General features: G+C 48.9%; 1 protein-coding gene across 1 annotated transcript; it reads left to right on the forward strand.

Moving 5' to 3' along the window:
- Positions 1–15,446: 15,446 nt before the first annotated feature.
- On the forward strand, positions 15,447–25,831 carry CBX7 (chromobox 7; the record flags this gene model as incomplete). The annotated part of the gene is made up of 7 exons (XM_082013832.1): positions 15,447–16,017; positions 17,366–17,409; positions 21,466–21,531; positions 22,037–22,103; positions 22,744–23,083; positions 25,189–25,323; positions 25,797–25,831. The coding sequence occupies exons 1-7, from the start codon at positions 15,949–15,951 to the stop codon at positions 25,829–25,831; spliced, it is 756 nt and encodes a 251-aa protein (XP_081869958.1). The 5' UTR covers positions 15,447–15,948.
- Positions 25,832–26,885: the final 1,054 nt, after the last annotated feature.

Genomic DNA, 26,885 nt, shown 5'->3' on the forward strand with positions numbered 1-26,885 from the left:
TCTTGAATTTGGGAGAGCAACAAGCTCTGTTGTTCCCCAGGGCTAGTAGGACCTGGCTCCCTGGGGTATGTGTCACTGGATGGAAGAGTTCACAGTGCCAGGTTCGCAGTATCAGAGGTACTCTGGGTATCAGCATCTGCATATCAGGTCTCCATCACTCGTATGGGGTGGCAATAGTTCCCATCCACAGGTTTGAAAATGGACCTGAGAAGTTTGTGAGGAGCTGCAGGAACCAGCTACTGAGAGTAGTTACTGAGAGTGAACTCGTAAAGGAGTAAGAGGATGAAGCTAAGCCCAAGAAAGGCAGGAGTTGCTTTTTGGGAGCTTTTTCTTTCACTCCTTTCCACCCCTCACCCAAAGACCCCTCCTGCTTGCCAGGAAACTTGGTCAGGGCAAGCATTTTGCCACCTGGCTTATGCACGCACCAGTCAAGGAAACAATTCTGCAATTGAAAGAGGAAATCTCGGTCCTGGCTATTTCCAACCTCTATTGTTTGTTACTCAACTCATGCATTACACAGACCAGTAAGAAAAGCAGCAAGATTGCAACACTATGCATGTGCTTTCAGACATTTAATTTTAGCATTGCAAGAAGGATTTGTGGTATCGAGAAAGCCCAGTTCTAAGGAAAGAGGAAACCTGTGATTCTGACACTTGATTTTGACCATAAAAGGAAGCAGATCATTTGGGTGACCTAACAGGTCTGGTCATGTGGGCTGTAATCCTCTGAGAGTCCAACGAATCCCTGCTGGGGTTTTCCTATTCCCAAGGACCTGGGCTGCTTGGGAGCCCTGGGCAGGGCTGAAGTCCCTGAGCAAGTGGAGCTTTGTGCCTTGGATTAAGCTCCTGATCTTTGGACCTTTGCTCTGGGCGGCACGGGACTCACACATGCCCCTTCCCCAGGCAATCTCGGGCTGGGACGGGCTTTGCAAGCGAGTGTCAGACCTTGACACCATTCCTCCTATGGACCTTGGGTCATTACATGTGTTTGTAAGGCACTTATCAACATGTTGTCCAAAATCTTCCCACCTTTCCCCAGTACCAGGGCTCTCCTCAGCTGCACATGTAAAAGGCTGTTCGAAAAAAAGTTGAGTTTAAGGAACTGAGGAATAAATGGAGCTCCGTATGGAGCTCCTGCACAGCACTGGGGACAGAGTTCAAAGTGCAGAAGCCCCCTTTGCCTTGTCCTGCACTGAGCACTCTTCTGCAGTCTGGCTTAGTCCCCTTCCAGTGGGGGATAAAAAGGCCCTCTGCACTGGGAAGAACACTGGGACCGATGAACGGCAGCTCTTCTTTGCAGAGGCAGGCCCTGAGGCAGCAAGTACCTGCCTCCACGCCAAGCGAAGGCAACTTACCTGGTGCTGACTGCAGTCCCGCAGATACCCTGACACTGTGTTGCAGGGGATTTCCTCACCAGAAATACATCAAAGAAATACACAAATCTACCAAAATCGCTGTGGGTTGGTGGTAAGTCCCCTCCGCAAACAGTCATGCACCGAGCAAACCCCAAACCTCACCAGATGCCACCCCACCACTGCCAGGGCAAAGGGACCAGGCGCTGGGATGAGGCTGAGATCCCTGCTGCACACCCAGTCGCAGGACAAACCTGTGCCTGGCGTGCCCCAGTTTTCTCCCTGATGGCTGCAGGGAGGGCTATCGCTGGGACTCCCTCGAGAGCCTCCCGCAAGCCTGCCGAGGCCTCGGGGGCATGGCTGCGCTGGCTGCTTCCTAAAATGCAGAAGAACCCTTGGGTTTTTTTTGAAATCTTGCAGATATAACATGCTTTCAATTCCTCAAAAACAGGGTTCTGCATGTGACTAGAGGCACTGTCCTCTTTCCTCCCCATCCCTTCCCCTTCCACGAACACACGTGTGTGCAGCTGGTGATGGCAGCCAGGGATTCTCCTTCTCCTTCTTTTTAGCAGTCCATGGGGCTACGACATGTGCCTGCTTCATTGAGAAAGTTAGCAAACCCTGGCGGGCTATGAAAGGGGAAAGCAGGAAGCTGGAGAAGGCAGAAGAGGGGTGTGTTTTAAAGAAAGAAAGAAAGAAATCTTTCTTTTCCCAAGTACCTGGTTATGCAAGAACCCGAGGAACTTGATTTGACCGTGGGACAAAACCATCATGACATAGCGCTGGCCAAGGGTCAGTGTTGGCCCTGTTTGGTTGCTCATGTCAATGAAAAAGAAGGAGAAAGAAAAAAAAAAAAGAAAAAAGCTTTTCTTGCTGCAGCACTTGAAATAGCTGGATTGGAGATCCTGGCTCACCTCTGTAAGGGTGGAGGGGCTGGGAGTGGGTTCAGGCAGCCGGCTGAGAGACACCCTTGGGCTCTGTGCTTTGTTTGGGGGTGAAGCAGGGCTGTGGGTGCTTTCCTGCACCCCCGAGAGCTGAAGCGCTGCCGACAGAAAGGGGATGGCTCCTCCATCACCATGCTCATTCCCAATGGCACCTCGGGAGCAGGGGAAGGACCGAGCATCCTTCACTTGTCTGGACCCGGTGAGAAGCTCAGTCTGGCTGATGGCTTGGGGATTATGGAACAGGAAGGGGCAGGAAAAACGTGCTTACTGAGAGCTAAATTCAACTGTGCAGAGCAGGGCAACTTCTACTCCTGTATATCCCTCTCCTCCCCATGCACAACACCCCAGCGGGGAAGAGAGCGGGGGGGTTTCATCCAGTGAAACCCCGGACTGCAATACCTAAGCATGAAGTCCTTGCAGTATGTTTTTGCTGGTTGGCCAAGGTGTCCGAGGGCAGGACATGGGGACTCAGCAAGACCCCGCAGCCTTTCATCCTGAAGCAGGTGCCTCCGACCCCCTGGGCTCGTGCTGGTGTGCCCTGCTGCAGGGCCAGAGCACGGGGGCCGAGCTGGAAAAGGCGCTCCCGGGACACGGCCGGGAAGGTCAAACCGAGGGACAGGTGCCGGAAAAGGGTCCAAGACTGCCAGGGAAAGAAGAGACACTGAGGGGGCCAAGCTGCTTCCATTTGGGAACCCGGTGGCCATGGAGGGGTGGCCCGGGCTGACCCGTCACCCTGACACCGTGGCTGGGCTCGCCGAGGAGGCAGTGATGGAGGCAAAGCACGGGTGTGCAGGTGGCTGGGGTGGCCACCCGTGGGTGCCCCGTCCTCCCTGCTGGGCTGTTTTGCAGTCACTGGCCAAGGCAGGAATGCCAGGAATGCGAAATCCCAGCGCGCTGCCCCGTCATCCCCCCCCGCAGCTGCCCCCCGCTTCTCCGGCCCGTCGCAAGAACAGGATATTCACCCGAGCGACGTACACTCACACACGTCTTGTTATCAGGAAAAAACACTCACTCAGCGTCTGGAATGGGCTCTGGTTAACCGTGTGGCCACCGGTGCTTCCTTGTGGGGCCGCAGGGAAAGTGCCTACTCATGATGGGGTACAGGCAGGTGGGCAGCAGTGGGTCGGAGACGCCGGGGCTGCCAGCATGGCGAGGGCTGGAGGTGAGCCTCGAGTGCTGGCCCAGCCCTGCCATTGCCCAGCAGTCCCTCCTGGCTGAGCCGCAGGGTGGCGGGGCAAGTCCCTGCAGAGAGGAGCATCTGGCCCCATGGCGGGGGTTTGCCCCCTCCTCACCATGGTAAAGCCGGGACCCTCGGGCCGAGCGGTGCCCCCAGCCCATGGTGCTCCCCATGTCGGCTGCCCTGAGACATGTCGACATGTCCCCGCTTCCAGCACGAGCTCTGCGAAGACGTCCTGTCTCAGGTAAACAGGATCTCGCCGCGCTGCGTGACCTTGTTTACCTCCCCGAAAGAATTTGGCTGGAATTTTTTTTTATTATTTTTTTTCTTCCTAAGGGCTGGTGAGTCACCCCGCAGAAATGCGCGCTGCCTTTCCACACTGACTCACCCCACTGCCCGCCTCTCCCTCCTGCCCCCCTGCCCCCGGGGCAGGTGAGAAGCCCTCGTTCACCCAATGATGCAACCCATGCACTGGTGCCGGTGCCGGTGGTGTCTCTGCCACAGGAAGCATGGCCGAGCGCTCAGGCAGCCCCTGTGCCAAAACACAGGAAGAGCGCAGAGAAATCACCCCGTGCATTGTCAACTCCAAAAACACCAAAGAAAACAAAACAAAATAAAAAAACAACAACAACATCAAAAAAATAATTGGCCTCACTAGAACAATTGCCCAGAGAAAAGAAAAGAGGGGAAAAAAAAAAAAAAAGGCCAATGGACCTGGCCCGGCGCCAGGACCCTTGTTTTCCTTTCCCAACACAATGCACATTAAATAATACTTCCTTCTCGCAACAAGGCCCTCCTGGGCCGGTTTTGTTTTTCTCCCCTCCTGTGCAGGGGTCGGTCAGTGTGGATGACTCCCGTCACGGCAGTGTCAGCACTTCGGGGCTGCTGCTTATTCCCTCCACTGCCGAGGAGCGAGGGCCCTGAGGCTTGGGCTGCCCGCCAGCCCCCATCTTTCCTGTGGGGAGCAGGGGGCTCTTCAGCGCTTCTTCTGACCTCTCTCACCCACCGGCACGATCCAAACTTAGCCTCTTTGCAGGATAATATCTCTTCAAGGTAAGCTGGGTCACCATCCCAAGCCACCCCTGCGTAGCCATACCCAAGCTACGAAGCCGTCCATAGCAGCTAATCACAGAGGTCATATCATATACATTTACTGCCAGATTAAACAAAACAGGATAACAAAACAAGATATATCACAGGTGGGATGAACGGTTTCATGATATTTCTGGCCAGGCTTCCAGGCTGGGATGAGGGCAACCCCTGCTACTCACACCTTGGCTCTTTGGTTCCCATCTGGCTTGTGCTCAGCTTGTTTCGGGATTTCTCTTCCCAATGACAGTGTCACCAGCACCCAACTGACTGTATTTAAATGTCTGTGTTATGGAGGAATCCAAGTAAAACTGTTTTTGTTTATTCTAACTTCTTTCCTGAGAAATTTAGCATCTGAGACACCACGCCTCTCGTTTGTTGGCAGTGTCAATCAACAGTCTTCAAGGGGCCTATCAGATCTATATCTCTTTGTCTGAGGATTACTGGGATTTCTGATTACATAGCAGGTGCAAGAAAAAAAGGAGTTGCCCTTTTTAAAATCAAAATGGGATCTTTGTACACAAAATGTCATTACTTCAACTGTATACGTGTCTCCCCTGATTTCTACTTTCTTACACGAGAATCCATCTGCTGGGCAAGATGGACTCAGGAGTTCCTGAGTGCTCACAGGCACAGCACATCTCTGTTATCGGCAGGGCTCAGCGCTCAGTCAATGGCATGCACAGCTGGCCAGCCTTGTCCTGGCCCCAGGGAAGAGGGCCAGACGTTGCAGTGGAGGAGTGGGTGGCAGGTCTAAGTAGGCATTTGGTGTACACGTCCACTGACGCCCTAAGTTGAGCAAACTCATTTATTTCAAAGACTGACTTTGTGCGCTGATGTTCCTGAGGCAATCCAGAACAGCCAGATCCAAGGTCTGGGCATTGGTCTACCTGCATTGTCTGGGCTCAAACGTCAGGTCTCGGCCCTGGGTGGTGGATTTGCGTTCTGGGTGATAATAAATGTATTGCAAAGGTGGCATCTTCCTGGCACTGTTTTGGTCTGTTCTTCTCCAGCCCAGAAGATAAACCTGTCCCCTCCTACAGGATGTATGTTGTCAGTCACATCAGCAGTCAGGGTAACCTCTTGGTCAGTGACAGCCAGTTTCCGAGAAAACGTTTGCCATGTCAAAGAGGTTTTGGAGATGAATTAGTGGGAAGTCATTAGGAAGGAAACTGGGGCAGAGCTGGGACGCAGCACGCAGCCCCACAGAAGGCTGTGGTCTTGTACTTCCCCTGTGCTTGCTGTGCCCTCCACGTGTACCCCAACCCATTCATGTGTGGTGGTAACTCTGGCCACTCACCGGGGCAGAAAGCTCACCTTCTTGACCAACGGTGGGATTCACCTCACAGCAGACATCTAAACATTGGCTCTGAAATCTCACCCAGCGGTCTCAGCAACCTCAATAGTCAACAGAGTGAGATGGGCACATCCAGAAAGCAACTCAGTTCCTTGGCTTAATTTTTTTAAGGTTGGGATAAATCATGCTGTGGCAGTGCTCAACGCTCTCCTTTGTCTAGAGAAGAAGACAAGGGCTGCTAGTGTTTGACTGCTTCATTTTCAGTCAGCTCAATTTAAGGTGCTTAATTTTTAGCTGGCAAACACCAAGCACAGTGAATCCCACCTCAGGAGAACAATGTGCCAGTGTATGACAAGCAGCAGCAAGTCCAGGAACACAGCTCCTGTCTTGATTTAACGACTACAGTTAGTGCTAAAATTTGATCATGGGAACCATTGCCTCAGCAAAATCCAGCAGTGTTGTCAAAGAACATGTCCCTCGGGGACCTTGAAACATGTAGGAAAGAGGAGCTGGGGCTAGCAACTTGCTTCTGAGTGTGGGGTTTTCCCTGGATCTGGCACGAAGCTTGTTTGTATCAGCTGCCAAACCTTCGGCAATTCACCCGCTCCTGATAACACAAGTAAAAACCTGGAGTAGCCAAACCTAAATGTTCAGTCCAAATTACCGTGTACACATGTCCTCATGCCTGGTGGGAGCAACCAGTTTGACCATATTTGCCTCTATGTCCAGGACAGCCCCGGTGGACAGCTCTCGGTGGTAGGGAGCAGCGCTGCTGGCCGATCTCCCTCTCGCCAGTGAGAACTTGGTGGAAACTTTTATCTAGCACAATGTTTGTTGCTTGGCCTCCTCTGCTAAGGGAGCAGGTGCTGGAGGTTGTTTGGCTAGCTGATTAAACAAAACCCAGCGTTTCCTGCCAGCCCAGGTGAAGTCAAGCCTTCTCAGCTGCCGCGTCCCTGCGAGCTCATCAAGTGGCATTCAGCAGCTCAGTTAGTTACTGCTGAATGTTCAGCTTTGAGACGTACAGTGTCGTTCTGGCCGTATCGCTAATGACAGCCATGAGTTCAGCTTTGAAATGGCCCTAGGAAATGCTGCGCAACTACAGTAAAGGGGAATATTCATGACAGGATAGCCCAGGTTGTCTCAATACTGCTGTGAATGTGCTCTTCAAACCATTTTTAATGGTCCTCACAGCTCAAGCTTGGAGGCCTCTGTAGATAACGGGTGGGCATGGCTGGTCGTGGGACACCTCAAGTATCAGCCTGCTGAAAGCTGTGTCAGCGTCACACCAACTGACCAGACTGAGGTACTTTCAAGGTGACTATCAAAGCGATCACTTCCCATAGCAACCTGTCACAGGGAATATGTGCTGTTTTGATTGGGAAAGTCCATCCACATCTCTATTTGCTCCCCCACTTGCATCAGATTTGTGGCTGCTCTGCTCACTACAATGGCGAAGTCCAGCAAGGACTGGAGGCAGGCACACATCTGGGATGTGGGCTTAAAACCTGTGAACATGACCTGTGCCACAGAAAGTGGGAAGCAGTGGTGGTGACATCAGCCATGGCTGAGTGATGAAAAGTCATGTGAACTTTTTTAAAAGGAGAGGTAAGACCTCTCCACCCCGTTTATTTGGTATCTCCCAGCTCTCTTCACTCAGGTATAAACCTCCCGCAGATGATGCCAGCCCTACACTGAAAGAAAGATGCTAATTCAACGTATGACCCTTCTGTGAACAGAGGTATTACTGGAGATATATTTTTACGTTCCTCATGCAATATGTGGCCTTACTTAGTGTCTCCATTACCATTTCTTTTGTACATCCCCCTTTAACAAGCTACCTACCCACTCCCAAAACCACTGGCCGTGGTCACGTGGAGCTGCAGCAGGCTGCTTTGGGATGAGGCACATCCATAGTGAGTGCTTTACTGTGACACATATAACACTGATTGTCTGGTTTTCCTCATGTTTAAATTATTCACATGTCTATCCTACAAAATAGTCCTATTGATTGGCAACTTTCTTTGCCTGAACTTCTAGGTGTTGCAATGACTAGTGACTCCACAGAGTCCTACATCTTTTAGGAGAGTTCAATTATGCATTTGACCAAATTGTACCAAGAAACATCTTTCTGTCGGGTTTTGCAAGTAGACAGTGCTGTATCCATCAATCAATCAGGTTGAATGAACAGATTTCCTCAGCAACAAATCTAACTACACTGCAATTTCAGGCTCTTCTGAAGAAAACTTTCTGAAATGCAGTCTAAGGCTGTATAATTTCAGATGGGAAGTGTAACTGCCTACTGAGAAAAACGGGAACGTACACTCCATTTTAAGCCCATTACAGAAAGGAATTACTTAGAGAGTCACGCGGACGCAAAGCTAATATCATCCTCTAGATAGTAACTGCTGCATCTAGTACAGCTCAGCAATGTGCAGAAATAGAAGTGGACAGAAATCTACCCAGACAAAAACCAAGACTTTTTTTTCTGATGTCATTCGGATGCCCAGACGTGGCTCCTGAGCTGCAAACGTCCTGTTGGCCTGACCATGTCCCAGTGCTCCCTCCTTGCCCCTGTTCTCCCAGACACCTGCAGTTGTCTTTGAAGTGGGGACATGGCAAGCGTTTCCCAGAGACATGTCAGGACGCAGAGAGAAAAGCAGAGAGGTGGATTCTATCTGTCAACTCGCGATGAAATACAGTGACAAACTCCCCCCCCTCCCAGCCCCATAAGAAAGCTTAGTTTTCTAGTTAAAAAAAAGTGTTTGGCTCAATCCCTAGACCAGCTGCTTCCTACATAAATAAGAGGCATGCACGGTGTACAGAAAAGAATATTTGACATTCCTAATCAATTAGATAAGGGGAAAAAACAGTCAATTTTCCTGTTCAAAATAAAGTTATCGTGGTTACTTCAGATTTCAAGGGCATTTATCTTTCAGCTTCAGACAGAGGGGCACTGAGTAGTCTGCAGGTTACTGACCCAAGGCTGGGGAATGACTAAACTGCCAGCTGGGATGGAGAAGCCCGGCTTTATCGGGGTGCTGGGACTGGAATAGCTGTGGCAGTTGCCAGCCAAATCAGGTGTGCCGTGGTAGAGCCAGGATTTTGTGAGGACTGAGCCAGGCCTGGAATAACTGGCAGCATTGGGGTAGGGAGTTGAAACACCTCAAACACAAAACTGTTCAAGGGAAGTACTCCCGGATCTTGCCCATGCGCTCCCTGGCTTTGAAAACTTGTATAAACATTTACCCAAGGAAATGCCAAGCAAATCAAGGTGAGAAAGAAGGTGGCTGGGAGGGCTGTAGGAGAACACAGGCACCTTCCCTACCCCAGTTCAGCTCAGGACATTTCAGTGGAAGAGGCACAACCTGAGATGTGTTGAGTATATTCTACTCAAAAGCACAGGAGGCTCCAGGCCCTGGAGCAGGTGCCAGGCATTGCTGCTGGCCCTGCAGCAGAGGTAGAAGGCACGGGTGCAGTGGCACAGTGCCCTCTCCTCGAAGAGCATGTCTCTCTCTCCAGAACACCAGCAGCCTTTGAGGCCTCTCCACAGGCCGTTGGAGAAAGGACAAAATTTTGGAGAGGACCAGCTCTGCCGTCTCCCAGTTCAGGGGACAGCAGCAGCCCCCCAGCACTGCCCTTTGCACTGCCTTGGTGCAGCCAGGGCGGGCGGGTGGACTGCAGCTCCTTTGCATGGGTTTTACCCTGAGCAGCTCCAGGCCCCTCTGTTGCAGTTCCTGGAGACTTCAGGCCCGGGTGGCTGTATCGGAAGTCTTGATTGCTGCTGCTTTTCTTTTGCAATATCACTTCTGTGTTCTTCCAGGATTTGTCAGGACAGCATGTTTCCCCAGGAAAAAAATATGCAAACAGGACAACGAAGCATCCAAGCCTACAAACCCCTGTTCAGACCCAGAGGAGCTCGCTGGAGACAGCGCTCACCCGTGAAATCCTGGGCCTGTAGTGCCACCTAATGAACAAGCGCCATTTGGAGTCTGCATGCATGCTGTGGCGTGCAGGGGAATCAGACAGAGGGTTCCTTAGGGCACTTCATTCCTGTTGTCCCTCTCCCACTGTTTCAAAAATTACCTACTCTATCCTTGCCACCCAGCCGTTAGGCAGCAGGTAATAGTAATCCTGTTCTGTGGACAAGTCACGGAGCAGCGATTTGACAAGCCCAAAATAAAAAAGATAAGTCACTAGTAGTTGAGTAACATAGTAACTCCTTCCTCTGCATCACTTCTGTAATTACTGCTTCCGAGGAACAGTGCAGAGAGGTAACACGGTGCAGTGTTGCACCCTGCACCCTCCTCCTGGCACTCACCAGCTTGTTCCCTGTGTACCAACAGGACCCTCCTGAATGACAAGCCACCAACTCCCATTTTTTAGGAGGCAGAAGTTGGGCTCCATTTCATTGGTGAGGACAGTGGTCAGGCATGAGGATCAGGAATGGCTCTAAAGGGCCTAAAGGACATTCCCTCAGGAAGAAACCAGCTGGTTACACGTCAGTAACATGGATGAAGAACACTTCCTAGCTTCTGCATCCCAAGGGCGTACCCCAGACACATCCTGCCTTGAAGGTCGGGTGCCTGCTCCTGGCACCAAAGCAGGAGATCTGAACACAAATGCCAATCACATCACAGACTGCACAGATGCTGAACCCTCTGCTAAGTGTGAAGCAGACTCTGGCTCTGTACCTGGTTTTTAAGTCTTTCACAATTTTCAGAGTGTTTCAGGCATGCAGAAAGCGAGCACTGCAACTCTGGCCCCTTCACAGTGGGAGAAACAGGACATGCACTGTCTCACATAAAAATAGTCCTCTGTGAAAAGAAACATTTTTAAGGCTGGATGCTCTACAGGCAGGAGGTGCCGCAAGAGGGTCATACATGCGAGTGGGAGTCTTTGGACATTTTAAGCAATGAACAGCTGAAGAAGTTTCCATAGAGCATGCAAGAGCCAAGGCTTTTCAAAGACATATCATATGTCCACAGATGGGCAGGCTTTCACTAAAACAACAAAACTCAAATTAATTGAAACAACAAAACTCAAATTCATTGAAACCACAAAAATATTTAAAAAAACAAAACACAAAAGCACTTATTTTCCCTTGCCCACCCACACTTCAAGCCTAGGCTTCAGTGCACTGAAGATCCTACCACAGCTTCCCATGGAGAAATTGTGTACTTTGCGTATCAAACCAGCGTACTTCACTTTTGCTGTGACACAGAACTACTCAGCAGTCAAAGTGGCCCAGAGAGAAGGAATACCATTCTCTAGCTAAGTATTTATCTTGGAAAGCAGAGATCGGTGTTTCAGCACCTTCACTAGGGCCTATTTACGTATTTCACATGAGTTGGGCACTGGGTAACATAGAAGACAGTCAGGAATTGCGATCAGACACAGATCTCCTCTTGCCCAGGAAAATGACCATGAAAGTGAGATGTCTCACACCTGTTCCCTGGCCTGGCAAACTCCGAATTTGGCTTGCACCAAGTGAGACAACTTCAGTGGGTGAATGTGTACTACCCTTGCTCCTGAGATAGATAATAATCTGGTGTTTGGGGCAGAAGATGGGATTTCATGGCCCTGAAGACAGAAGAGGGACTGGACCTTCATCAGCAGCACTGCTCTGTGTGTGCTATAACTTTTGAGCTATCATTTAACAGGTAAGAAAACAACAAGTCTCTTCCAGCAGCATTTTCAAAGAAAAATTGTAGCTGCTACTTTCTGCACTGATCTGTCTCTGGGAAGTAGCTGAGCTCTTCAAGGAAGACTGGGAAGTCACGCCTACCTGGTGGTTCCCAGTTGTACCTGGATGTGAGCCAAGGTGTAGAGGAAAACTGAGCTGCCCACCAAGTTGAGGTGACACTAAGGGACAAGTGCCAGCTGTGTGGTGCTTAGAGGATCACAGTCTGGGATTCAGTGCTTACCATCCCATTTAGATGGTACTCCAGGTACCTCAGATCTGCTCCCAGGGCATGGCCACAAGGCAAGAGAAATTCTGGGTGCTCTGATCTAAAGAGGATGAAAGGCCGAAGTAGACAACTGTCACGTATGCCTTGCAAGGGGTGGAGAAACCCCACACTGGGCAAAAAGCAGTTAAGGATGGAAGCAAAATGACATTGAACCCACAGAAGGTATTTTTCTTCATGGCAGACACCAAGAAGAACTCTCAGGGGGACCTAAGCTTGGGGCAGATGATCTTTCCTCTACCCTCTAGGACTAGCTCCTTTGGCCAAGGGAAGGGGACTTCCATGTTTGTCTTGTGTGTGTTGTGTAAGCCCCGGAGGCAGAGCACTACTTTGCACTGGGGCTGTGGCTCACTGGCCATCCACTGCCTGGAAATCACTGTGCTGGGAGTGGATCAGAGCCAGGTGAGGAATGCACAGCAGAAGCGCAACTTTAAACACATAGTTCAATAGTTCACCAGCTGCTGTCACAAGGGCTCTGGGTAAACCAAGGAGTTGCCAACTGGCAGCAGGGCACAGCTGCATTCGTTCCATGGGTTTTAAGAAACTAACATTAGAAGTACTAATTGATGTGGGCATACCAACAGGGTAGTTGTTGTGGTGCCCTTAGGCTTAACTGCACTGATACCTCGTGCATCCTGCTTGTGCCTTGCTGTCCTTCCAGCCAGCACAGGGGTCTGCGTGGGTGGCTCTCATTGACTGTGCCCGTTTGCTGTCCTGTATTTCCGTGATGTGTTATGAGGCTGCCTGCCGAAACTGTGATCTGTGTATAAAATGGACATGCGCTTGCAGAGCACCATGATGAGTGCCATCTACTGATAATCAACTATACAGCACTGCAGAGAGAGAGAGGCTGGTTCACCTACCGCGTCAGCGATACATTGCAAACGGCACCAGCAGTACGGCTCCTCATGGCTGCCAGCTCCCGTGACATTATGGAGTCATGGCAGCACCGTGCTTGTAGGCTGCCAAGGCTTGCTTCTGCTGTGAGGGCGTTCCTTGAAGCTTCGTCAAGCAGCATTTCTTCGGGGATGTGCTGGATTATTTTGAAGCTATGCCAATCTTTGCTGCAGTCTTCTGGGAAAAGGAAAAAAAAATCTTTGGCAGGATTAGGCTTTGTAGAATATAAATGGCCATTAATAAATTTTTAGTGTTAATGTAACTGCGTGGATCAACTGGAAGCTGAGTTGCTTAATCAGTAGCAATTAAAATGATAATTTTTCTGTACTAGATTCTGCTTGCAATTTTTACTCAAGCAAAACTCTTTGAAGTTAATTGGAATTTTGATTAGAGGCTACTGGATCTGGGTCTCAGAATTTGTACTAAGAAAGGTTCAATATTCGCTTTGGTTTTCTCCTCATTGAGTTCACTGCTATATATTAGTGTGACTGTACAATTAGTCATAACAAGAACAACTCCAATAAAGATTGCTGTAATCTAGTTCTTGATATAGTTTAGAAAAGGTTTTTTATCACAGAATGGCTTTTAAAGTACTGCTAAAACAGGCTGTAAGATCTGAAAAACTTGATTGCTTAAATTGTTTGTCTTAATTATTTCTAGCCCCTATAAGTGGCTTAGTAACATTCACTTAGTAATTCAGAACTTGGCTGGGGTGCGCTGAAGGGAGACGTTTTTGCTCTTCACCTTCAGGGTTCAGTTTTTGGTTGTCAATGCAAAAAACCCCAAAACACTCAAACTACATTATAACCATTAGAAGAATGAACACTAACTGTGGTATAACAGCTTCAAAAAGTAACCTTTTTGTCCAAAATGTTGCCAAAAAAACACCCCTAAACAAACCCTCTGCAAAAAAACTGACCAGACTATATCTGAGACACTTAGTAGCATCATCTGAAAAGTAAAACGAGACGCAAGCAGCGAGTTCTGGTACCAAAGGCACTTGAAGAACCAGGGGAGCATTGTCGTCGTAGCAGTCCTGACTCACACAGGTTTCACTGCAGCCAGTACAACCACACATGAGAATAAAGCCCATGTGAAGGAAGGAGGGCTTGCCCGGAAAAATCTCCCGGCAAACAAGGAATAGATGTTTTTGTTATGTTGTGGGATTTGCCTGGATCTTTGCTGCATGCTGATGTCATCTTGTGGACAGATTTCATCACTCATCCTCCCAGGCAAAGGAGTGCCATTTTTCGAAAGCTGCGACATAACTGATGCAAATATTGATTCAACTTCACTTGGGTCAATTGCTGGTGTGAGAAAAGGGAAAAGCAGAAAGAAGGGAATAATCATGCAGAAATTATAGTGATGTGGGTTCTTGCTGTATAACTCTATTTATAAGAGTATTATAGCTTGCAATCAAAATGCAGATTGATTCGTTTTATATTCATTAACAAAGTTTCTTTAAGTTTGAAATATATATATATCTCCTTGACCTTAAAAAGACACATAATAAATAACAAGTTCTAAATATCCTATACGAAGAAGTGCAACAGTTTATCAATAATGGATTTGTCTGCAAGTGTATTGTGACCGTGGGATATTTTTTTTTCTTTTATCCTAAAATGGCCATTGGAGCACAGTTTCTTCCATTTTCCAGTTCAGCACCACAGTAATTGGATTCAAGTGCAAGGAAAGGGATTAAAAAGAAGGTCGTTGCAATTCAGAGAAATGTTCTGATTTTCTTTTGTCTCTAGTTTTTCTGAAGTTCTTAATTTTGAGATACAAAGTAAATTTTATCTTGAATATTTTTCTCTATTCCCTCTAAAACATAAAAGCACAATATAAGAAAGGAAGGATTTAAAAAGAAGATCAAAGCTTTTTCTTATTATTTCACAATATAGTACCAAAACCGTGAATATTCAACAGTTATACTGTTACAGTGCCAAAACTATGTTATAAACTGCTAGGTCTATTTAATGGTTAGCCCAACGATCATAATTCCCAACAGTGAACTTTGAGTTCATAAATGGCTGCAGCAAGAATTAGCACCCTGCCAGTTACTGCATCCACATGTATAGATCGGGTATGTTGTGTGAAAATTAACACTTTTGAAGTAAATTACTAGCATATATTGACTTGGTCTCATTGTACACTTCTTTTTGTGTAATAGATGCCATTTGTACAGTAAGGTTTATCCCATCTCCAACTTTGCATACAAACAGCATCCAGTGCCATGTAGTCACAGTGGAAGAGCAATTGAGGCCAGTTGTGGGAGGAAAGCTAGGTACACGTGTGGAAATAAGTCTCTGCTCTGATGAAAAATTGTCCTAGCAGACTTTAAAAAAGGCATAAAAATCTGTCGTTTAATGTAGCGGTTGGGAAGCAAAAGCACATTTCTGTGTACCAGATCAGTGCGCAAAGGAGCCTGGACACCTCTGTACTGAACGGCTGCTCACGATGTTCCTATTTTCTGGTGCCTTATCCAAGGAAGCCTTGGCCACCTTGATGAGGTCCTGCCAGTTTCAAGATGTCAAATAGCTACGTGTGTGCTACGTCCATGAAATCCCTCAGGACTTCACGATGAGGCCCTTGAAGCCGGTGCCCGGACAGACAAGCCACATCAGATTTCTCCTGCAGCGGTCCGTGCCGCCTGCCTCAACACTTCGTCCCCTGGTGGTTGCCCACCCGCCGCCGAGGGCCACTCCTGTGGAAAACACTCGTGGATACTACCGCTTTGCGCCGGCGGCGGCTGGAGGCCGCGCCAGCGGAGGGGGCAGTGGTTCCTCAGGGCGCTCCCCCGGCAAGCGCCGGGGTGTTGAAAACCGACGTACCCTTCCCGTGAGGAACGCGGGGAGGCCAGCTGCCGGCCGCGGGCTGAGGCGGGGCGGCGGCGGCGGCCCCTCAGGCGGTTCCCGCCCAAGCCAAGCCGCGCCCCGCCCCCACCGCGCGCCGGGGAAAACGTTGCGCAGGTTCTAAAGCGGGGCGGGGGGAGGGGAGGGGGCGCGGCCGCGCGCGAGGGGGCGTGTGAGGGGGAGCGGCGGGTAACGGCCGCCAGCGGGTAACGGCCGCCGCCACCGGGCTAGCCGTACCGCCACCGCCGCCAGCCGCGGGCGACAGCTTCCCCCCCACTCCACCCACCCCGCCCGCTCCTCCGCCTTGCGACAGCCGGCTCCCCCGGTCGCGGGGCCGCCGGTGGCCGGCGCCAGCGCCGCTGTCCCGCCCGCTGCATGGAGCTGTCGGCCATCGGGGAGCAGGTGTTCGCGGTGGAGAGCATCCGCAAGAAGCGCGTGCGGAAGGTGGGCTGCGGCGGGGCGGGGGGTGTCCCGGTGCGCCCCCCGCCCCTCCCACCTCGCAGGCGGGCCGGGGGGGCGTGGTGGGCGCGCGCGGGGCGGCCTTGCCTTCTCCCTCCATCGCCACCCTCCCCTCTTCCCCCCCTCTGCCGCGGAGTAACGGGCAGCGTCGCGCTGCCGGCGGGGCGGAGGCGGCACCGGCACCTGCCTGGGGCCTCCAGGACGCGCGTGTGGGGTGGGTGCTTGGGGCGATGCTTAGGGGGGTCCCCGTGGGTGGGGTTGTGGGACAGCTTGGGGAGGGGGTGGGGCGTGCCAGTAAAATCGGTCCCGGTGGCAACCAACCGGCCACCCTGAATGCAGAGAGGGTTTGGCGGCCAGCTGAGCGACTCGGTTTTCCGGGCTGTGACAGTGCTCTCCCTCCCACAAGGGTGTTGTGAGGATTCACCCGTCAGCACACAGTGTGTAGAGATCCTCGGGTGGCAAGTTCCTTATAGGGCAGTGTTTTCAGCCATCGGGAAGCTGATGAGCCCCCCATGAGGGAACACAAAAGCGGGTCTCTGGCTCAAGTACCCAAGCGCTTCGCTGTGCTGTCATGTCAAGGTGTCTGCAGACGCAACAGCAGCGCTTCGAGGGGCAGCCATCCTGCCCACACGAAGGCCTCTGCCATGCTTTGGGGAGTGCTTAACAAGCCCCTCAGTATAATGGTAAAAATGTTAATAGTTGTGCGTGTTCCTCATGGAGCCCTTGAACATGGTTTCCAATCACTGCACTTTTTTTTGCTTTTTAAATCTTGGAGCAGACAAATAAATGGGTAACTCTACACTTCAGCTCTGAGTTGCTGTTTGCTTGGGTCAAAAGGTTGAGCAACTGTGATGGATGGAGCACTGTTTGAGTAAAGCGTGTAGCAACTGGAAGGGAACATGCCAAAGAGGTGCTTCATAGCTTCTGAAATACTGTGTTTCTTCTCTCTACTTAAAATTCCTCTGACACTTGGTCCTGACATACATCTCCCTCTCATGCCTATGTGTGCCGACTTCTTGTAGGACTGCCTGTATGTGCAGGAGTGGTTGCAGTCTTGCTTTCCAGTTGGCTTTTGGGGTTCTGCCTGCTAGGCTTCTGCAAAGGTATGATGTTAGTTCAAGCACGCTTAAATACCCCTGCGTGCCCATTTTCTGGTGAAGAAGGTGTGGCAAGTGTAGTTGAATGAGGAAGTGGCTTTGTTTTGAAAATAACGTGATGTGAAGTGAGCTTTTTAGTTGCAGAGTTTAGTCCTGTTGATTGGTTGCATCTCTTACGGTAGCCCATATTTGGTTGCGGAGTTCACCTGTTTTCTTCTTCCTTTTTCTGCCCTTAGGGCAAAGTAGAATACCTGGTGAAGTGGAAAGGATGGCCCCCAAAGTAAGTTGTGTTTTTACTTGTCTTTTACTCTTTTTCTTTAATGTTTAGTAATAACTTACACTATATCTCTGCAACTGAGCATCTCATTCTTAATGGGTAACCTTTTGTGCCTCACTCCAACAACAATAAACAAAAACAAAAAGCCACAAACCAAAACTCTGTATCTATTTCTGGACTGGCAGCTGAGGGATACAAACCATGTGCCAATCTATTCTGACTGGTTTTTGCCACCACTGAAATATTCCATTGAGATGCTTCCTAGATACAAATGTTTTTTAAATTCATTATGAGTTCAACAGGGAACTCTGATTCTTCTGAACTTGGAATGGCTCCTGCTTTTCTGAGTCAGCACCGAGAGGGCCCCGCTTTATTTTTAGGACTATATGCAGTCTTTTAAAATAGAAAGCAAGTTGATGGTCTTGTCTTAATGTCCTACTGCTTCCCCTCTGCAATTCACAAATGGAAAGGGGCAATATTTCAGATTTATTGATTGTAGCCAAATGCAGATGATCTTTGTCCCTTGAAAATTACCACCATGTCTTTGTTTCCTTGTCCGAAACCTTCTGTTATTTTGAGTGTTTCTTCTGCTTTTGCTTTGGTTGCTATGTTGCAAGAAGGAAGAAAAAAGGTTTTTTTCAGCATTGCTGTGCACTGTTTACAGATACTTCTCTTACTAAAATGCAGCTGCCTCTGAAGAAGAGTAATTGCTCTGTGCCTAAACAGTCGGTAAAATGCTTTGAGATTAAAAGGAATAAGTAACTGGAAAATATTACGATGTTAGCTAGCAGTCTAGTAGAACAGCCTCCTGGGCAACCCATATGGGGCCCTGTCTTTGCTTTTCTGTTTGTAACTCTGTGTGTGTGTACATACACAATGTGCATGGGTACATATACAGTACATGTGCAGTGGCACTGCATGTTGCTAAGCAAAGGGTGCTGCTTTTACTGATTCATCCTCGCAGCTGGAAAGCGAGGCCCGCTAGAACATGGTCCTAACAGATTGTACCTGGTGTCCAAGAAGCTGAAATATGTTTCTGCATGCCTAATCCACATGCCTAATCCTCATGCTTATAGGGTGTGCATGAACATAAGCAGCTTCCCCTCTCTGGTGCTGGTGGGACAGGGTGACTTTGTTCTTCAGTGTAAGTTCTGCTGTCAAAGTGTCACCTTGTGCACTTGTAGAGCACCAGTTGCCATATAGTGTGGGTCAGTTCTTGGACTGCCTCAGCCTAAGTAGCCATGCCCAATTTAATCACTGGTAGAGGTTGGGAAATGCATTTGCAGTCTGTGAGGCACCATCCCCTTTTGGCCAGAATACTGATGTTTATCCCACTCTCCTTTCAACAGACGCATCGAGGTCCTTCTCTTGTAAAGTCACTTGCCAAGAAGGTGGGCTGAGGCATGGTGTAATGTTTTCTTGGACAGAGCAGCCGTTATTCATGCTGCTGCTTTTCCTTGCCCTGTGCCTTGGAACTCTGGGGGAGCCAGAAACTCTCTTCTGGGAATTAAAAGCGCAGCCTTCTGCCCCAGGAGAAAGGGGATGTTAGGGTTCCCTTCTTTTGATGCTGTGATTTGTCCAAACACCTTCCCTCTTCCCCCAAACTCAAGTCTGAAGAGCACTGTTGTTTTTTTCTCTCCCCCCACCCCTTTCAACTGTTCGCCCAGTGGTTTGAATTGCTTAAGACCAAGATGCTTTGAGCATTGAAGTTGCTTTCATCCTGCTAGCAGTCTCTGCTTCCTTGTTTCTAAACATGCTGCATGCCATCACAGGCATGTGTACCACAAGCTGTTTGCTTCCAACATATACCGTTTCCTCATCCCACATCGTATTTCTCTTGATTCCCCTCCCCAGCCTTGTTGCATTGCTCTTTGTAATCTCTGTACAAGTTATCCCATCATTCCCATTGGAGGCTTCATGGAAGGGAATAAGGATAGGTCAGTAGTTTGCTTGCTTTCCCATGTAATAGATAATTTAACTTTTTTTTAATAAAAAATTATTGTTAATGCCCTGCACCTCAGATTTCTGGATTGTACTGCTGGAGACAGGGAGTGGAGGAGTTACAATCTGATTCTAGCTACAAGGTTGTTTACAACTTGCGTTGGAGTTGAGGGGAGGGGGAAGAGGAGGAGTAGAAGGAGGGAGAAGGAAGATCATATGATCTATGTTTTCCAGAGTGTCTGCTCTCTGCAGTTCTGCTGCAGCCTGGGCTGTGTGTACCCGTCTATATAGCTCTGTGTGCGTGTGTGCGCACGCGCACGCGTGGCAAACTGAATCATGGCTTTTTTTATATGCAGTTTTTGCCACTGCAGCGAAGCCAGAAACTGAGCTGCAGAGAAAAAAGGCAACACCCACCATTTTTTTTTTAAAAAACAAATCCCCTTTCTTCCTCTGCCCATGAAAAGCAATATGATGTCTTTTTCCCCCTCCTCGTGTTATTATTTTTCTTAAATTTGTAGAATTAGTGCCAGAATCCCTGCAGCTGGGAGGAAACCTTCCTCTATTGAAACAGCATCTTCGCTTTGACAGCTCAGTCAGGTTGCTGCAGGAGGCTTGAGCAAAGGAAGGAGGGATCAGCTGGTTATGAAGACATGTCTGTTCTTAAGTCTCTGATGTACAGTGCACCTTGGGATATCTGAATTTCATATTTTTGTTTCTTCCTTCTGTAAAAGAATTGTACTTTCATTTCTATTCCATTGTCCAGGCATGCCCCTATATTTCAGTATCTTTCTTCTGTCTAATGGAGAGATGAAAGGGGAAAGCATTCCCAAAACACCTCCCCTGTGTACATATATGGACGTATCACATGCCCTCATGTGCAGCCTGTGCTTCATCCAGAAATGTAAACATCCTAAAATGCTTTCCCCCTGTTTAAAGGCACTGATACAAACACACCATTGAGTACCTCCATGTGGCTCCTCTCTGGCCCTCCTCCCTAGGGGATGGGAGGGGCTCTGCCTCCAGGCCCCAGACCTCACAATCCAGGAAAATTAGTGTTCCGAGTCATTTGGGGTTTCAGACTTGCTTTCCTGCCTTTGAGTTTGTACGGTAGAGACATGCTACCTGCCTTTTCGGGGAAAACATGACCCCTTAGAAACAAACGTGCCACGAGGACCACCTTGTGTTCCTTTCACCTTCCATAAATGGGAGTTTTTGGATGCTTCTCCCTCGTAGTAAGTGCTGCTGTATCACTTGGGAGCCGTTCTTGGTGTTGCCAGCTGGGTGGGTTCAGTCCTTTCCTGAGCATCTGACTCCTGTCACAGCTCTCTGGCAATTGAGGAGGGAAACGAGGCAGTGAGTGACACTGTTCACAGGCTACTTTCAGAGCATCAAGCTTATTTTGAGTAGGTTTGGTAGCCCTGACCACAGTGCAGATGTGTTCCTCCCATGCTGGTACAGAAATAGTGATGACCTCTGCTAGATAGAAATAACCTGCAGGGGGAGTCGAGCAAGAGGATGAATAGTTGGAAAGTCGCCATCAACTTGCCTCAGGGCCCAGGTCTAAACATGTTTAGTTGAATGGCACCAGTGGAGAAAAATTAAACTCTTCTTAAATGAATACTTTCAGCTCCAGTGATTAGAGGTAATTAATAATGCAGGTGAGAAAGCATACTTACTCTTTGAGCACTCTTAATTTAGAGAGACCTATTTCTCAGAAAGCTCTATCAGCACACGTCTCATTGTTCCATGGGGGTTGTTGGATTTGAGAGAGTGCTGCAGATGAGACCTGTTTAGACACTGACTTAAAATCAGTTTGCAAGTGCCTGCACAGGCTTTGAAAACAGCATGGAGGGAGCCCTGGGAAGGAAAGCCTTCCCTCTTCTCCTGCAAAGAGCTGCTTGATGCTTGGCCCTGCCTCTTTTGGGAAGGGGAGGTGGTATCTGCAGAAAGTTGGGGAGGGAATGGCTGGGATTCCTCAGAGCTCTCGCAATGCTGTGGCAGGCCCCTCTGACCCTTGTGAAGACAGTATCCAGGGCTGCAGCACACTGGTAACAGGCCTGCAGAGAGAATGTTTTATTGAAGTATTGTTTACTTTATATTCCTTATGTTTTTCTTCAGATACAGCACATGGGAGCCAGAGGACCATATCTTGGACCCTCGCCTGGTAGTGGCTTATGAAGAAAAGTAAGGGCGTGTGTTCTTTCTCTCCCTGGACACAGGAAAAGGAAATAATGTCTTTATTTCCTAGTGTGCACGAAGTGCCCCTATTGTCCCTACTTCAGTCAGAGATGTATCGCACTTGATCTCTGTACCCTGGTGCTGGCCGAGGCAGATAAGACAGGGTTAAAGCAGTTCTGGTTGGCACTGTTCAGGAAATGCGGCCAAGAACAAGCAGCGTTGAGCCAAAGAGCAGTCTCAGGTTTTAAACAAGTCCAGGGCTGGACTGGAGTGATGCGAGGTGATAAGTTCCTCTAACCCATCCTTGATCAGCTGAGTCAGAGAAATCCCTTATTGCAAGGCTTTTCACTCCTACAAGAAGCAACTCTGGGATGTTTTCCAAGTCCACGCTGGTCACCATTGGGTTTTAATGAAGGAAATGAGGGAGCTGTGCTGCAAAAGGTAGAAGTCCTGACTAGGCTTTGTGCTGTAGTATTTAGTACTTGGTTTGATTTGTGTTCCTCTTTCACAGGGAAGAGAGAGACCGTGCATCGGGGTACAGGAAAAGAGGCCCCAAACCAAAGCGCCTCCTACTGCAGGTAGCCTCTTGCTCTTCTGTGTATTTCTAACTCCTTAGCTGCTGTGCTGCTCCTCTGCTCACAGGGAGGTGGAAACTGTCCGTTTGCTGTTGCATGGACAAAATTGGAGGTAACAAGCTAACACAACAACATGAAATCAGTGGGTAGGCAGATAGTTCTAACTTGTTAGCTGAAGACAGATAGTTTTAACCTGTTAGCTGAAGAGCCAGCTAACTTGTCTTTAAAAAAGCAAAAGAAAACAAAAAGAACAAACCAACAACAGCTCTTGCTCTCTGACCTAGGAATTTATAAACTTTGGTCTTGGGTGGTTGCAGGTTACCTGGTTTGTGCGCTTTTTTAATTTCATGTTGGGCTTCGACGTTGCATTATGTTAAAGGTAGCTGCTGGTCAGAAGTGGAGTTCCAGCATGCTTTGGCTGTTGCCAAGCAAAGCAGCCAGTCCTAGGAAGCATATATTAGGAAAAGCTTAGATGGCAGTTGAAGAGGTGAGAGAAACAGTGTTGTAGAAGGACCACAACTCATCCTAGCTCATCTAGATATTCAGGGACTGAACAGAGAATAGTTTCCTGGCTCCCAGGTGGAAGCTCTGCCTGTATTACCAGATTTCTGCTCTGATCCTTGCTGCATTGATGTCTTGGCAGCGGCTGTATGGCATGGACTTGAGGAGTGCCCACAAGGGAAAGGAGAAGCTCTGCTTCTCTCTGGCGCGGAGGTTTGGAGGAGGAGACAGTAGCCTGCCAGGGGCCAAGCCAGGGCAGACAGAGTTCTCGGAGAAGACTGGGGGAGCGGTCCTGCCATTCTCTCTCCGGAAGCAACGCAAGAACCAGAAGTACCTGCGACTGTCAAGGAAGAAGTTCCCCCGCATGACGAGCCTGGACAGCCGAAACTGCAGGCATGAATTCTTCCTGAATGATGCAGTGGACCTGGAGGGAAGGCAGGGCCCTGAGGACTGGGAGGCCATGCAGCACACCAGCAAAGAAGGTAAGGCCAGACACCCCTTGGCTGTGGAGTTCTGGGGCATGCGAAGGATGCTTCTTTCGCATGCTTCCTCCTTGCTTCCCTCATCCTGGGGTTGTGGTTTAGGTCAGGTCCTCAGAGCAGCTCTCGCTGGCTCACATTATGATGCTCTTATCTGCAAGTTCTTTTCTTGTTTGGATGAATAGCACATCTTAACCTGCTTTTTTGGTGCTCTTGCCTCTCTGTAGTCTTGTATCAGTGACACCCCTCCCAGCATTAGAAAACATACAGAAGATACTGCAGGTTACTCCCCTCTTAGAGTTTCTTGCCAGCAGAGGTGACATGCAGGTGTGACAGCGATGAACTGTGGCTCTCTCTACATATCCGCACGTGTTCAGCCTGCTGCTCTGCTAAAAGGAGCTTGGCTGGCAGTGGACAAACTTGGACACCAGCAATCGTCTCATAGTGCTGCTCTGAGGAGCGTACAGGAATGCGGCTAGGCACCCATGGTGCATTCCTTTGCCCCTCCTTCCCTTCCTCTCCACACCCCATGTCCTCTAAAGTCTCTTGCTATAGAGCTACATGAGAGGGGGATGAGAGAGATGAAGTGAGGGTGGTAACTCCTGCCTGATCCCACTGAGTAGGCAGCGTGAGTGTAAGCACGGGAGGTGTCCAAGCACATTTGACGTTTTGGGGAGGGATATCAGCATCATGCGCAGGAGGGCTGTGGGATGTGCGTGTTGCTCTGAGTTACCAGGGAAACTCTATCCCTGCATTATTAGAGCTTCTGAAGCCGTAGCTTTCCTGAGGAGTGGAAAATCGAGGCTTGTGCTGCTTGTAGTAGCTAAGGGAATCCTGTTACTCCTTGCTAGGAGTAGCTGCTAGCCAACCTGGATTAGGCAGAATTTTGGGGAGAGGGCTGTGTTCTGGGAATCAACGCTATCATCCCCTCCATTCTGAGAGGGACTCAAACAGCACCCAAAATCCAGGGAGGCAGAAATGGGGCTAGCACTGAGGAACCTAGTGCTGCATCCTGGCAATGGGCAAATGTGTGGGGCTGTTCCCCACTAAGAAGTGCTGGGCTCTAAAGCACTTGGGGATCAGAAGAGTGAACAGCACTACAGAAATGTGAAACTCTTTTTGTTCTCCCCTTGACACACAGCCTGCATGGAATTCCAGTTATTGTTAGAGGGGATTGCACTCTTTCTGAGGTGAAAGTAGGCACCCCAGGTATTTGAGGCAGAGGCCAGGAAATGCACTCTTAAGGGGCCCATGTTCCTTGCCCAAGTTGGGACAACAAGGTATATAGTACAGATGTAGTGATGGGGAGAGGGTATGTTTTCCTTCTGCTCTGTGTATTTTTGTGACTGTCTTTGGGGGTTGGGGGGAAGTGAGGCTTTGGGTGGCAGAGGGACTGATAATTATTCTTACAGTGAGAAAGTGCAGGGATGCTTGGGTTTCTTGTATGGAGCTATCAGGGAGCAAAGGAAGGATATGAGAAAGGGGGAGCAGCCTCTCCATAAAGCAGTATTGATGGATTTTTGAGAGAATCGCACCCAGGCTGCATTGCAGGTGCAGTACAAGGAATACCCTCCATTTTGGATCCCTTTGACTCCCATACGAGTACCTGAAGAGGGTGCCTAAGAGTTTGTGATTTTTGACTTTTTCAGCAGGGTAGGGCATTTACATGCAGGTGAGCTCACACCTGGGTGAATGTACTTTGCTGACACAGAGCCATCTCGGCCCCTAATTTGGCTCTGTCTACACAGAGGTCAAAAGACTTTTTTTTATTTATTGGGGAATTGTGGATGGTTAGTTGAGCTGGGTGGTGTTACGGGGTCTTTTGACCTCTGCGTAGGCTTCTCTGATGTCGGTGTGTGTCTGGACACCTTCGCTACTCTTTCCTTTCCCCATTATATCCTGCAGTGATCCTCCATTCTCCTTTAGCCTCTGAGGGAAGGGCATGCCTATGCTTTTTCTTGCCTTGTATGTGCAGAGTCAGTATGGGCAGACTTCACCCACCGTTTGTCAGAAAGGAGGCCCCTTTTCCATCCTACCCTTCCCTCTCTTCTCCCTCACCCTCGCTTTCTCTATCACTAACATGCTTTTATCTGCCTCTCCTTCTGCAGCAGATGTGGATGGCAGTCTCCCTTGGATTCCCACTGTGTCCCCCAGCGAAGTGACAGTGACGGACATCACTGCAAACTCCATTACCGTCACTTTCAGAGAAGCACAAGTGGCTGAGGGCTTCTTCCGAGACCGGAGTGCACAGTTCTGAATCTCCGTTTTCAGTGCTCCCCAAAACCAGTGCTTTTAGATGGGGCTAGGGAAGAATTATTTTATCCCTTAAGAAAAGAAAAAGTCCAAAATGTCTCCTCTTAAAATGTTTACAGAGACCTTCATTTTATTTTTTTTCTCTTCTCCTTTTTCCCCTTTCAGATACGCAAAAAAAGGCAGTGTAGGGGGTGTGTGTTTGTCATTGCTTTGTCCATCTGAAAAACTGATAGCCCTTTCCCTGGCAAAGACGCCCCTCCTAGATGTGAAAGCAGCAAGCTGAACAATTCGCCTTTTATCCTGTTAAGTGGCGGCAGCTGCATTTGTGGGGAGAGGGCATGTGGAGGTGGAAAGAGAGCTGGATCTCTAGCCTGCCGCCTTGTTCTGCAATTGATATCCCTTGGATAAAGATACTTCTCTGTGCATTGCTCTTCCCACCTTCCTCCTCCCTCTCTTCCTGCAGCAGTGAGAGGCGATGGATCCTACCTGTGTAGATAACTCCAGCCTGTTAAGACTTTCCCTCCAGTGCTGTGTTCCCTGTGGCCTGCTGTCAGGACTTCAGAACCATATTTGCCTGTCTGCGGTAAGTCAGTCTTTGCAGCACGGGTCCATATAGACAGCAGGGGTTTCTCCCTTTGTTTGGTGATCATGCAGAAAGACTGAAATGCATCTCTGAAATCTAGATTGGTGACGTAAATTTAATTTGCCCTCATTAAAAGCTCAGAAACCCAGCACAGTCAAGACATACCATTCTGTATATGCTAAGCAGTATTTCCAGGCTTGTCTCCGCTGTGTGAGGAATGCGTTATGGAAAGTGGGGTGTTCTTACCCTTTGCCAAATTCAGTATTAATAACAAGTGCTGCCCTGAATCTGCGGTAATAAGCTGGTTGAAAACTGACTCCTCTCCCCTGGGAGGAGGGGCTAATAGGACAACTGAAGCATTGCCTGGCACTGCAAAGATATCCAAGATATTGGCACAGGCCCAAGACACAGGAATTGGACAGAACTGCGCTAGAAATGGACCTTGATTAGCAGCAAATTCTGTTCTTGGATCCCATTGAGAGTTCCAAGGTAAACAACGTGTGGGGAAGGCATGTATTAGATTTGAGGAGGGGAAAAAAAATCATAATTCTTAGCAATGAGAATTCTTGGATTGTACTGCCTGAGTAACATTCTTCTGTGACTCTAGTCTCCTCACAGTATCTGTGATCCTGTACTACTTCACTGATGGGAACTTCTCCTTGGAAGGCTTAAAATCTTTGCCAAGGAAAGTGGTCTGCATTTCAATAGACCCTGCCTAATCTTGCACTTAAAAATGCCTTGTGCTGGACTGCCTGTGACACTTTGAGGTTCTTGAAAAATTGCTGTATTTTGAGTTGGTAGTTTAGCATGGCATCTGTTCCTGCACATGCATGTTCTCTTCCATTTTTTTGAAAGCAATTTTTATTTAAATAACTTTAAATTTTAAATATAGACCTTTTCCTATGGAAAGCAAGAAAAGTAAGCTAGAGTCCAAGGTGGGAACTGCAGGATGGAGTGCTGCAGGGTAAC

Source organism: Phaethon aethereus (assembly GCF_964289735.1).
Source record: "Phaethon aethereus genome assembly, chromosome: 1".
Taxonomy (NCBI): Eukaryota; Metazoa; Chordata; class Aves; order Phaethontiformes; family Phaethontidae; genus Phaethon; species Phaethon aethereus.